Source organism: Ptychodera flava, chromosome 21 (genome assembly GCF_041260155.1).
Source record: "Ptychodera flava strain L36383 chromosome 21, AS_Pfla_20210202, whole genome shotgun sequence".
In the NCBI taxonomy this organism is placed as follows: Eukaryota; Metazoa; Hemichordata; class Enteropneusta; family Ptychoderidae; genus Ptychodera; species Ptychodera flava.
In genome coordinates, this window is record NC_091948.1 from 23,450,641 (window position 1) to 23,464,865 (window position 14,225).

At 42.4% G+C, this 14,225-nt stretch overlaps 2 protein-coding genes across 2 annotated transcripts; both read left to right on the top strand.

Moving 5' to 3' along the window:
• Positions 1 to 987: 987 nt before the first annotated feature.
• On the top strand, positions 988 to 3,090 carry LOC139120933 (uncharacterized). Its single transcript, XM_070685523.1, has one exon. It carries the CDS (start codon positions 988 to 990, stop codon positions 3,088 to 3,090), a length of 2,103 nt encoding a protein of 700 aa, XP_070541624.1.
• Positions 3,091 to 3,101: 11 nt separating this feature from the next.
• On the top strand, positions 3,102 to 6,374 carry LOC139120934 (uncharacterized). The gene has a single exon (XM_070685524.1). The coding sequence runs from the start codon at positions 3,102 to 3,104 to the stop codon at positions 6,372 to 6,374; it is 3,273 nt and encodes a 1,090-aa protein (XP_070541625.1).
• The last annotated feature ends 7,851 nt before the right edge of the window (positions 6,375 to 14,225 follow it).

Consider the following 14,225-nt stretch of genomic DNA (forward strand, 5'->3'; position numbering starts at 1 on the left):
TCGGGCGCGTAAATTATCAGACATACTTTTAGCACGCCCTTTGTGCGCGCGACTTTCATATCACACACACACACACACACAGATATATATATATATATATATATATATATATATATATATATATATATATATATCGGATTATATATTTATCACATGAACAGTCTTCTTACTTTTCGCTTGATGTATGAGTAAAACGGCCCATCGCCCTGGAGATATGCAAATATTTACCCGGTAGTTTCATTCATAAATTAGATCATTACACAAGTCGAAATTTTGATACACCGAATGCCATCTTAACCAACAAATCAAACATACGAATTTGTTCCCGACGCTAAAGGAAGTCTGCCGTGGGCGGGCGGGCAAAGGGGCTTCACCGCGCTAACGCTCGGAAGCCATAGTATTATAATCAGAGTTATTTAGAATATTTTCAAATATATTTTAGGAAGGGAAGGCGACAACAAGATCGAAACAGTAGTTCTTACTCTTGGAGGTGTCGTGGGTTTCAAAATATCACAAGCTTACAATCTTGACGAGCCCGAAAAATTCCGTTCGATAGCACCCACTGTTTACTGTAACCCGGTACCGGTCTCCGCCGGTGTCAACTTGTCAGTCCCGATCCCAGTCGTCAATGTTTATGTCTTACGAACTTTGATGTTTGCAGTGACACACATCTCGCCCATAGACAGCCCGAATTTTGTCACTTGTCGGAAAGCAAACCCATTATAGAGAAATTGCAACACTGTAACCATTTGGTGTGCGTTTCCATAGTAACTGAGTTTCCCGCCAGTTTGCTGTCACATGATTAGGCGGCGCATGTACGTTAGTTATACGAATAAAACTCACGACTTTGGGTGTATGAAAAGTCTGTCTCTGCGTGTCTAAGTTTCCCTGTGAACCCGCTTCTTGGGGAAAGCGAGAGAACTATAAGGTGTACACACACCTCCCCACATTGGTGCCGAGACCAGGATACATCCGGAAACCGAGACCATGACAGAAAACTCAGCAGAGACACCCGAAGCAAGTGGCCCGAACAATGGCGCCCAACCGCGACCGAAACGGTCAAGAGCGGGACACCGGACAAGGATGGAACGCCTCCTTCAACAAGCCGAGGAGCTTATGGAGCAACCGGTGAACACAGACCGCCTTGATACACTGAGTGGGCTTATCAAAACCATGGAAGAGAAAATCAAGACCATACGGCTGCTAGACGAGACTATATTACAGGACACCACCGACGACGGGTACAATGATGAACTCATCGAACAGGATGAAGTAACCACTGGCTTCATTCTACGCATCGAAAAGGTACGGCGATATTTTACTCGTCAAGAAAACGAAGTCAGCGCAGTGACTACTCAGGCAAACACCAGTCCGCCTCAGAACGACAACGTGAGTAAAAGAACTGTTCACTTGCCCAAACTTTCCCTACCCCGATTTGCTGGCGATTTGCTGCAATGGAAAACTTTCCACGATTCATTTGATTCGGCTGTCAATCAAGACTCGTCTCTCTCAAACGTGCAGAAATTTCAGTATTTGAGGGGACAACTCGATGATGAAGCGAGTCGTGTGATTGAAGGCTTAGCTTTGACCAATGACAATTATGAGAAGGCCATGGACTTACTCCGTGCACGTTTCGGTCAAACACACAAGTTGGTCAGTGCATATATGCGTGCCCTCTGGGAAATTCGACAACCGAGGGATAAAGTAGAAGACCTGAGGCAGTTTTACGACACTTTAGAAAGCTACATACGGGGCTTAGAGTCACTCGGCAAAGTACAGGACTCATACGGAGATTTGCTTGTGCCTGTAATTATCGACAAAATTCCAGGGAGAATTCGAACACTGATTACATCGGAGCATGGTGATAAAGAGTGGCGTCTTCAGGATCTACGTACTGCCATTTTGAAGGAAATTCACGCAGCGGAAGCTGGCACCTCATCGGGACAAACTACTGACGTCACAGACCCCCAGCCAACGGCGGCCTTTCTCGTAAAAAACAATCATCGTTCGCCTTCGCAGCAAAAGACCATAAGCTTAAAGAGTCGCCCCTGTGTATTCTGCAAGGCATCACACTCGCCTACAGTTTGTGCGGTTGTAACTGACCCTGTCAAACGAATGGAAATTGTCAAAAGAGATTTGTTATGTTTCAACTGTTTTGGAACACACAAAGCTGCAGCCTGTAAATCCAAGTTCAGATGTAGGAAGTGCAGCCGAAAACACCATACTGCCCTCTGTAATGGCGCTGATCACATTGCAAAGAAACCAGAAAGTGAAACTGTTACGGTACACAGTAAACTTGCACTTGGAGACCAGAAACATCCGTGTGGACCAGTCTTGTTGAAGACTGCTGTCACTACTGCTGTGAATGGAAATAATCGCATCAAGGTCAATGTCTTACTCGACGAGGGTTCACAGCGATCGTTCATTACCGATGACTGCGCTAATCTACTCAAACTACAGATGCAAGGGACTGAGAAAATCAACTTGGCGCCCTTTGGCTCAACTTCGAATGGTATTCGTGCCATGAACAACACAACTGTTCATCTTGAAACGGTCACCGGACCTAACATATCAGTTAAAGTGCTCATAATACCAAGAATTTCAACTCCCATGAGAACTCATTTAACAAGATCAGTGCTAGATCTTCCACATTTAAAGGAACTCAGCATTGCTCAACGTCTTGGTAGTGAAGCGGCAGAAATTGACATTCTCATTGGGGCAGACTACTATTGGACAGTAGTGGGAGATGATATTCGTAGAGGTCCTGGACCAACAGCCATGTCGTCCAAATTTGGATATCTGCTTTCAGGACCAACCAACATAGAGAGTACTGTGGGTACAAGCTCATCAACAACAATACTGCATGTCATGACTGACAGTAAGGCAGACCAAGAGATAATGTCGCAATACTGGGACTTAGAGACTTTAGGCATCAAGGAGAACTACAACACGGATATCACCAACAACGTTTGGTTTGAAAATATCGTGAAACACACTTGGAAAGGTCATCGAAAGGTCAATACATCGCAAGTTTGCCATGGCGTGAAGACCATCCACCACTACCCACAAATTCCGAGATTGCCAATTTGAGAACCCGATCAATGGTACGCAGACTAGAACCAGAACTCAGACATAAATATGATGACATCATCATGCATCAAGTAGCCAAGGGATTTATCAGCAAGATGGATAATGCAGACAATTCCAAGGGTCATTACTTGCCACACCATGCAGTCAGGAAGGATTCTGAAACTACACCTATCCGTATTGTGTATGATTGTAGCTGCCAGAAATCATCAGAACAACCAAGCCTCAACGATTGTTTAGAGACAGGTCCGCACTTGTTGAATGATCTGAGCGCTATACTGTTACGTTTTCGAGCACACAACGTAGGATTTACGAGTGATATCGAGAAGGCATTTCTTCATGTGCAGCTGGCCGACAAAGATCGTGACTATACCAAGTTCCTGTGGATTTCAGATCCTGACAATCCAGAGAGTCAGTTTGAAACATACCGTTTCAATGTGGTGCTGTTTGGTGCAGTGTGTTCACCATTCATCTTGAACTCTGTTGTGAAAACACACCTTGAAGAAAACCCATCGCACGTCACATCAGATATCGCAAAGAACGTGTACGTGGACAATATCGTTAGCGGTGCTGTTGATACAAAGGACACAATGACATACTACGAAGAAGCAAACTCTGTCATGTCCAGTGGTGGCTTTCGACTACGATCATGGGTATCAAATGACGAGAAACTGAATGAAGTTGCGAAGAATGACGAAATAGCAGAATCGAAGGGTGAAGTCAGTACTCTTGGTATGAAATGGATAACGCAGTCTGATAAGTTAACATATGTGGAGAAAAACTTCGATGAAGACAGCCCTACCACAAAACGAGAGATAGTACGCACCACATCAAGTATCTTTGACCCATTCGGATACCTTTCGCCAGTCCATGTGAGTGCAAAGAAGCTCATCCAAGAACTGTGGCAACAAAAACGAGGATGGGACGAACAAATACCTGAACATTTAGAGCAGGAATGGCACAAAATTCGGAGCAACCTCAAAGATGCCCTAGACATACAGATCAACCGCCAGTACATCAAAGAGTTAACACAAGAAAAGGAATGTGAACTTCATGTGTTTTCCGATGCCAGTCAGAGTGCTTATGGTGCTGCAGTGTACATAAAGCATGGTAAACTAACGTCGCTTGTTATGGCCAAGAGTCGTGTAAAGCCCCTGAAGGATATCTCACTGCCATGCTTAGAACTGATGGGTGCTGTCATAGCAACCAGACTCGCAAACCATGTGACAAATGCTCTGCATGGTACACTTTCCCTCACAAAGACAACAGTATGGATCGACAACCAAGCAGTTATCCATTGGATTGTGGGAAACAAGAAGCTACCAGTCTTCGTACAAAATAGAGTCAACGAAATCAAAAAGCATGATTTCGAAGTAAAATACTGCCCCACAAAGGATAACCCGGCAGACTTACTCACGAGAGGAATCACAGCCAGTGAGTTGAGAAACTCAGACCTATGGTGGAAGGGTCCACATTGGTTAAGTGAAGGCGATTGGCCGATCTGCAACATCTTCGATAGCAAAGTGCTACTGCAACATGAAGCAATCAATCAACCAGACAAGACCAGCATGTCAACCACAAGCCCAGCTGACAAGACCGTGGAATTCGGTATCCACAAACTGATTGATGCCAACCGCTACAGCTCCCTGAGAAAACTGCTTCATGTCACCGCATACGTACTGAAGTTTACTTCAAAACTGAGAGGAAGCAAGACTTCCATGGGGAACCCTAACATTTCAGTGCAAGATATCAGAGACGCGGAAGCCCTATGGATCACAGGAATTCAAGCCGAAATGTACGTCAATGAAATCGCTACCTTAAGGAAAACCAGGACCATGAGAGAACCCCTGGTGAGACAGTTACGGTTGTTCATAGACAGAGATGGCATACTTCGTCTGGGTGGAAGGCTCCATAACGCACCGATCAACGAGGAGACGAAATTTCCCATACTACTACCCAGAAACCACGCATTCACAAGACTTGTCATACAACAGGCTCACATCAGAGTACTTCACTCAGGAATGCAGGCAACCGTGACAAATATTCGACAACGTTACTGGATTCCCCGCATACGTGAAAGTGTGAAAGCTGTACTTCGGAAATGCGTCAAGTGCCGAAAAATAGCAGGGAAGTCATACAGAATGCAGATAACACCACCTCTCCAGTCGTACAGAGTTAGTGACACTCCGCCCTTCACAGTGACTGGCATAGATTTCACTGGAGCTCTACATGTCATTTCTCCTACAAGAAATTCTGACGCAAGAAATTCTGAAGATAAAGTGTACATCTGCCTATTCACATGTGCCTCAACACGTGCCGTACATTTGGAAGTTGTGACTGATCTGTCTACGAAAACATTTCTGAATGCGTTCAGACGTTTCTCTGCCGGTCATTCATTACCGAGCAAGATCGTCTCAGACAATGCATCCACGTATATGTCAGCGGCTGATGAAATACGCAAGATAGTAGAATCCAGACAGGTACAACGTCACATGATCAACAATCGAGTAGAATGGCTGTTCATTCCAAAGAGAGCCCCATGGTTTGGTGGGTTCTGGGAGAGGTTAATCGGACTTACCAAAACAGCCATAAAGAAAGTTCTAGGACGCGCACGGATAACCCTAGATGAACTTACTACTGTGGTTGCTGAGGTGGAAACCATGCTCAACGAGCGCCCACTGACTTACGTCGGAGATGATGTATCACTGACTCCATCACTGTTACTCTACGGTCGTAACATAAACACGCTTCCACTTGAGCTGACCGATGACAGTGAAATCACCGACCCTACATTCACAGTGAGTACCAGAGAGTATCGAAGCGATCTGGAAAACCGCGCAAGACATCTTGCAAAACTGAAGAACCACTTTTGGCGTCGATGGTATACGGAGTACTTACCTGCCCTCCATGAACGTCACTATGTGAAAGGGAAAGCCGGAAACGCCATAAAGACTGGCGACGTGGTGATTGTACATAGCGATGACAAACACAGACTGAACTGGAACCTTGCTGTGGTGGAAGAGCTGAAATACGGACATGATGGACTCGTACGTTCCGCGACAATCAGAACGAAGCAAGGTAACACAACACGCCCTATATCTAAGCTATACCCACTGGAGTTAAGCTGCAAATCAGACAGAACATCAGCCGATGTTGTGGAGGACAATACCAGAACGGACTTGCAGGAAACTGATGTACCCAATGTGAAAGGACGCTCTATGCGGAAATCTGCAGTTAAGGCTCGCGAAAACATTAAGCAATGGACACAGAGTCTGTCTGATCAATGAGTAAAGACACAGTGAAACTATCACTCTAGTGTTAATAATGTTTATTGGAGTTTGTTGAAAGTTAAAAAATTTGACTTTGTTTGTTGGATTTCGTGTTCAGATTCGAGACTTACAAATCATTGACTTTCAAACTTTGATACTTCCAAAATGTTACAAAGTATCGCGAGATTCGTTTCACAAGTGACACTTGATTGAAGTGTTCGTTGTTTCATTGAGTTTATTGTTTTATTCAGTTTACTGCTATCGGACTTAATAGTTTTCACAGTTGAACATTCAATAGTTCATTTGGCGCCCCGGAGGATGTCGGAAAGCAAATCCATTATAGAGAAATTGCAACACTGTAACCATTTGGTGTGCGTTTCCATAGTAACTGAGTTTCCCGCCAGTTTGCTGTCACATGATTAGGCGGCGCATGTACGTTAGTTATACGAATAAAACTCACGACTTTGAGTGTATGAAAAGTCTGTCTCTGCGTGTCTAAGTTTCCTTGTGAACCCGCTTCTTGGGGAAAGCGAGAGAACTATAAGGTGTACACACATCTCCCCCACATCACTTGACGGGAACACTGTTCCGTTATCCGGGTCAACTTTCAATAATACATTCATAGCGCTGCACGGTGTGCACTGAAGACTTCAGGCTACAGCAGCTGCTATACCTGACTGCTGATCTCCGCTACAGTGCTATGCTTCAGGCAGGTTCGATTCCGATCGAGAATTTACGGATTTTTATGTGATGAAGGAAATTTATTGTTGTTCTCGAATGATTTGATATTTTTTTTCCTTCTATGTCGCTTTCCGCAGATATCACGGTACTTATTATTCAGTTGAACTATACGTTGAGGCGCAGCTTTCGGGTTTATTGCCACGCCAGGTTCGACGGGTAGCGCCTATCGTTACGATCATCGTGTCTATAGCCAGAACGGGTTCAACGTGTTACGGTGACATTGAGCCGTCCGTCCTAGTTGGAGCGCTAGCCGCGACGGCACCTCCATTCTATTCTTTAGAATAGCTACAACATCTTTAGAGACTCGAAATTTCTTAGGCATACTTTCCTTGTTTCCATGTCTGAATTTATCGCATTAGCTCACGTAGATCACGGCATCGATCGCGACAGATCGGTCTGTGCATGAAAGCGTCACGGCGAAGTGCAGGAAAAAAGTTCCGGTTGTTGACGTAGGACAGGGGTAATTCGGATTTCTTATCCGTCCTGTTCTATGTCACACAGGTGGCGATTCGGGCCAGTTCATGTGATAATGAAGATTATTGCCATTAAAACACGACAGATAGGCCTAGTATAATACAGTAATTAGGATAGCTTTTCTCTGATCTTCGCTACGCTGCTATCCAAATGTGACAATCTGTCGCGAGACTCCCTAGCACCCTTGTAAAATTTAACGTTGTTCGTTTCTGTTTTTCCTATTTTGATTTCTGAATTTAAAAGCGAATTTGAGATTCGAGATTATAACGAAAATACTGAAACTTAAATTGTGTCGAATTCCGAATGGTGAGAACAAAAACATGCAATATCTGAATTAGAACTGAACCAAAAATTGAAATTGCGCCTAAAATAGAATTCGTCGATTTCAGAAAATATTACAATTTTACTTGGCCGCCATTAGGCACGGACCCTCCCCCCCCCCTCCTCCCCGCAAAAAATTAGAAGAGAACCTGGAAGTTCACACTCGTCATAGGGATGTTATCAAACAAGTATACTCTTCCAAAAATACATTAGGCAGCTGTAAAATGTACAAAACTTGTCTTACATCGAGCCCTGATAAACTAACAATAAAATTGCGGTATCTTCAATGTAGCGTCGATAGAATTTGTACAGATTCATCCATTTTATAGTGGTATTCGGTACGGCCATTCGAAGTTCGACGAACTGAGCGTGTGAGTATAGGCATGCGTACAATGCTGTGTTCCCGGTGTTATACCCGGTGTGTCGGCCTCCCACCACAGCCCTGCTAAACTCCGTAGCCAAATGTGTTGAGTCTGTTAGCCCAGCAGTTAATGGCATTTTTCTCACACTATTTTCGTTGAACGACAGCACAGTTGCGACTGGTTGCAGTAAAACGCAACATACCTGCTTTAGGGTAAGTCGCCACCCAAATATCGTCGTCACGAACTTCCATTTGTTTCACTGCGTTCAAAGTGGCAGCAGGAGTCAAGCTCGACATGCGGATTCCCTTGTAGAAATGGTCCGGAGATGGTTGAAAATCGTCTGGCATCGGACGGCGGGACATTTTAGTTAGTTAGTCTCCCAAGTGGGGCTGGGAAATTTGTACGGATCCCTTTACGTCTTCGACGTTGGGGCTGGTTTCTTTGCTTAATTTCGTTAGAAAAGACAGTAAACTGCGTTGTTGACTGCCAGGTAGGCAAGCCCAATTGCAAAGTTCGGATGACGTCACAGATCATCTGCCATTACAATAGGTCACCCCGGTCATAAAAAAAGTATGTCGTGTCGTTAGAAGGTCTATTCCAAAAGTTCCTGCAAATGAAAGATTCTGCAAGTTTTGTAAGTCTTTAGTTGAGGATGAATTTCACTTTGTTATAGAATGTACAAAATACAGAACATATCGAGATAGTCTATTTTCATCCACAAGTTTATATAATCCAGGCTTCTTGATTTGAATGACAGAGAAAAGTTCATGTATATCTTTACTCACAAAGATAAACTACCTCTTGCCAAATTTATTTCTTGTACTTTAGTTCCTCCCCCAGCACCAGCTTCTTCCAGTGTTTTGCTGAGTTATGTAATTTTTGCCATACCGCACTCCTTGAGTGTGTTGTTGAGCAATAAAGTATTGTATTGTATTGTATATTCTGCATTCACAAACACCTCTGGAGTGGAGCAGGAGAATTGAAGGAGGATTTGAAAAGAATTTGAGATGTGTAGGGGGACTCGAAACGATACTGTCTCTGATTGGTATGAAATATATGTTGGGTTGTCTCTTGAATAAATGCGGTGTTTTCAATCGGGTTACGCACAACCTTCGGCACCCAGTCAGCTGGCAGAGAAGCCACAGACAAAGCCGCTCGACCAAATCACCACTCTCAAAAGATAAATTGTATGAAAGAATCTCTGTGTGTATGTATTGTTAAGACCACATAAAATACTTTTTGAAACCCGTAGGCATTAACCCAGATCACGTGATATAGCTCCAGCCTCTTTGTTCTGTGTGTCAACAGAAACATTAATTTTATTCTATAAAGCAGTACAAAGAATACAGTGAGCTGCTTGTTCCAATGCACAATGTTTTTAAGATTTATGAAACAGCCCATCCACAACTTTTGAAGCACTCTCTAGAAGAGACTGGAAATTAAACGTTTGAGATTAAAGTTGTAAAGTTAAATGGCAGCTGTTGATAACCGTACTGAAAACAACGTTTTAGACTTCCTTTCAGTACATTGGGATTGGAAAAGTGGAACCACACTGCATCACTTCTATTAGGACACATATGTAACAGTATACAAAATTTGACTGGTCTTTCATGCATTAGTAGACAACTCAAATTTATAGGTGAGTATGGGCCATTTACATGACTCATGAGTGACCTTACATCCTTGTACTTTTGTCAGTATGGTATCATACAACAATAAACTTTTCTCCCTTGTTAACAAAGAAACCCGACTTTTTGTTCAAGAAGCTGTTCAAAGTCAAAATGCAGATTTTAGAATTCAAAATGGCAAATCCATACCAACAAAAATGCCAGAATGTAAAGGTCATACAGGGGTCATGAAAGTGTATTAAATACAAACTATTGCACAACATATTCAAAGTAAAAATTAGCTTTCCGCTGAGTGTACGAGTACTCCGTCTTCCAGTTTTCGCACAAGCAACTATAGTGAACAAACAGCATGGTTCTCTGAAAGCAAACCCTTTGCTCAACCGTAGGACTTTTTAGACACACAATCATAGTACATTCACCTGGGTCACATACAATTTTCAATTCGGAAAAAGGGTAAAGTTGACGTAAATGTAAACATGCATTTTGAACTCTGTATAGTATATCTGTATACATACATTTAAGGTAGCGACTCAGTTTCATTGTCACTTATTTTCAATCCTCATTTTCACAAAGAAGACGTGGTCACACACCCGACATGTGGTACTTTTTTTATCTGCTCGGTCACCGAAGAGTTCAGAAAAGTTGTTAGTTTTTCAAAAACAGTGCGCATACTGCTGTTTTACTCAAAAAACACGTGTTTTTTAGTTTTTTTACTCAAAAAAGTGTAAGTACAAATCTCCAATCGGCCTTGGTGATCTGTTTACGGCAATCGACGGCTGGGTATAATGGGCAAAAAACCGTGTCCCGGATTTTTGAAATTCGCTTTTGTTTCGCACAATGCACCTTCAAAGTGTCAACTTGACGTTTTTTGCATAAATTATTGGCCTTTGTTCACGTTTGTCAGGATATCTTCACTTCCAGGCCCTTTATCGGAAATCTGAGACACGTTCTTTCAGATATATTCATTCACTGTCCACAGGTGAAAAATCAGGCTAGTCTGTCCAGGCGCCGCCGACTTATACTTATTTGAATAATGTACGCACTGCCGAAAACGGAACTGAGAAAATCGACGATTTGTGTAAACGACCTATGCGTCACACATTGTGACCAAGAAGTCCGACTCGCGCACTATTTTCTGCGAATTTTCTTATACCAGGAATAAGTTGAAATATTTAGAGTCAGTTTTGGAATTTTGAATATGTTTAGGATTGCAGATCGTGTGAAATAGAAAGAAATTATACACTAAACTGGCAAATGCTTAGTGCCAGCAGTGGGTGGTATTTACACAACAAACACAGAGGGGTACTTAGCGATTTAATCCATTTTTGGAACGTTTAACTAGCATATTAACTGTATACTGTTAACTCAACGGTTACAATCTGGTTACCAGTGTTCACAGTCAAGACGAAGACGTCGAAACTTGTGTAAAAAAGTCTATCAGATCGAGACCTGTGTGCTGTCGTCGCGCGATCGCGTCGGGCATTCACTTGTTCTTGACTCAAGTTGTCTACTTCCTGTCTCGCGATCGGCAATTTATGCATGTTCTTTGTGAAAAGTGATTGTCAAGTTCATGTTAGCGCCGACACTGTGCGAACGGGACGTCACTTGCTAGTTTTCCTACCTCAAGATGAGACGAACACATGTAACTCTTGACAACATAAAATGTCTGTCGTATTTTCTTAGCTTTTGCACCGCACTGCAAACTTGTCGCCCTTCGTTACGACGGGAGAGATTGACTCGTGTTATTTTTTCAAACTTTATTTATATGTGTTCTTGTACCGATTTTATCAAACTAATAATCATCACGCCGTAGCGTAGAACAGTGCAGGCTGTCATCGACAGCGTGTTCCGAGAGACAGAGTATCGACTAGTCTACACAGCTAGTGGAGTCACTCGACTTGCGCAATACCAGCGCACACATTATTATTTCGGAGATTTTTACTTTTAGTCAAACTTTTGATGACTGACCTCATATAGCAAAAATTGCTAGTTTCAGCACTTCTAGAAGTTGAGCCGGATTTGTTTTACGTTCAGTGTTGAGGTCCAGCTAGCAGCTGTGGAGTCTGCGGGTAATTGATAAGTTTAGACAACACGCACACAATAATCATTTGTGAACCCTCGCAATTCACGTTTGACGTAATTTAATTTTTGGGTTATATTTAAAGAAAGAAAAGGCATGAAATAAAAAAAATATTTGCATTTCGTTTCGAAAAATTAGCAGATCGGTGAACTTGCTCTTGTGAATCTACATTATGTGTGTATGAACTCCTGCACTGGCTTGGGAAACTCCTTGACATAAATGTCACTTGTTGTCGGGTACGGTGTTGTTCAAGGTTTCTCAGCAGACACGAAAAGACTGCACGATAGAAAACTCGAGTTTAAAAATATAAAAGAACACGATACTTACACCAAGCATGTACAGCAAGAGTGATAAAATTATCGCAACTAACAGAAGTTTCATCTCGCTCAGGCTAATTTTTGGACTCGGGTATGCAATCAGCATAGCCTAGGATATGTTCGAAAAGCAGCGTGTCAAATACTTTCATAGTTGTCTCCGTTATCGTCTGCGTCCTCGGCCAAATCTGACTCTTCACTGCATTCTTGATCGTTATTGCAGGGAGTATGAGTCAAAGTCGGACTGTTTACATTTAAATCGACCTTTGCGCACGTTGCCATCTTTTTCAGGTCCGCTTTTGTGGACCTCGCTTGCTTTTTCGACGGTACGGAGCGCGAGCGCCGGCTTTGGTCTGCTCGACGTGTTTGCCGTACCGATACATGCGGAGTTCAAAACGCTGAGCATAACGTTGAAGCTAGCGCATGCGCACTATACCGCAAAGCCTATACATAATCTCTGCGTGTTTATCAAAGATATCGTGGTCGGTAATCCGCGACCGTTAAGACAAAAGGGAAATAATGGCACGCGGTGTAGCTGATAGTTTTCCATTTTAGTAATATTTCAGGAATTTCCCGGTACGATGTGACCCAACACCTTTCCCCAAAAGAAAGACATGTGTCAGTGGTTCGAAATAAAAAAAAATTGCTAAAATTGACCTTTGAACCTGAGTCGCATCGTTAACTTATTTGAAGTTTGCTGAAGACCTGGAAACCGTAGAAGAGAAACATGACGATTGTATTGAACTGTGGAAGCGTTCAACGTTCAATGCCGTCACTACACAGGGTTTACAGTAAAATCGCCATCACATTTACAGATTGCATACTAATACCTATGTATACAAATGGCATTTTATCAAATAAACTGATTTCACTAATGTGTCGATATTGTCATCGACACTATGTAAACTACCAACGATACCATGAGCCACAAAACAGAGAACATCGAATTTACTCAAGGAAGAATTTTTTTATTTTAATCATCTTATTGAAGAAACAAACTTTTTCTCCTAAGAGTATGTCCAACTCGAAAGATAATTCGAGGTGTTACACACAAAGCATTTGTACAACATAATTGCCATGATTTCATTGTTGACAAATGAATGGCTGTTCTGACTAGAATGCAGTTTCCAATAGTAAGCTTGGATAATATACACTGACAGGGCGTATTGATGGATTGTACACAAAGCCTTTCGAAAGTATTCCCGGAGAATAACAATATGACACCAAATCAATTCCAGTCATCGTTATCATTCAAGGCAAGTAAATCACCAGGTCCAAGAAACAACAAACAAAACAACAACAACAATAACAACAAAACACTGACAAAATCAATAGTGAAATCCCGAACCACTAGTTAAGTGGTGGTACCAGGTGTCTGGAATGGGTAATCGTACCCTGCCAGCATGCTACACCTGTCAAGATTGAACTAAAGTGACAAAGTAGTTGAACGGCAGTTGCAAAATTACTGTTATGAGTCAAAGCCAGGAATACTGTCTCTCATCATCTGTGTAACAGATTTGTCATATTTTAATATAAGATCTTCGTATCTACCATTATAGAACTTCTCAGATAATCTAGATAACCTACTTTGTGAAAGTCCTTGTTTCATTGGTTTTAAGACTAGAAAGCTGTGTCTTACTTGAAAGTCTCAATATGATTCACAAGCTGTACAGTATGTAAGGAGTTACACACGTATATTACACAAGTAAGAAAAATACTCGAAAATACTTTGAAAGTTAATGGATATATCGTCTAAAGGAAAGTTAGAACCGACAGTATAGTTAGTTCAATCGCCGCAAATCTCGTCGAAATGAGTAACTTATTATATTTCCCTTACGACGTTAGTTCGAACGCAGACTGGTAGAATCCCACACCCCAACGGGTTGGGATGGAATGTCTCACACGAGTTGGGGAGTTCTGTCTCACACGAGGCGAAGGCGAGTGTGAGA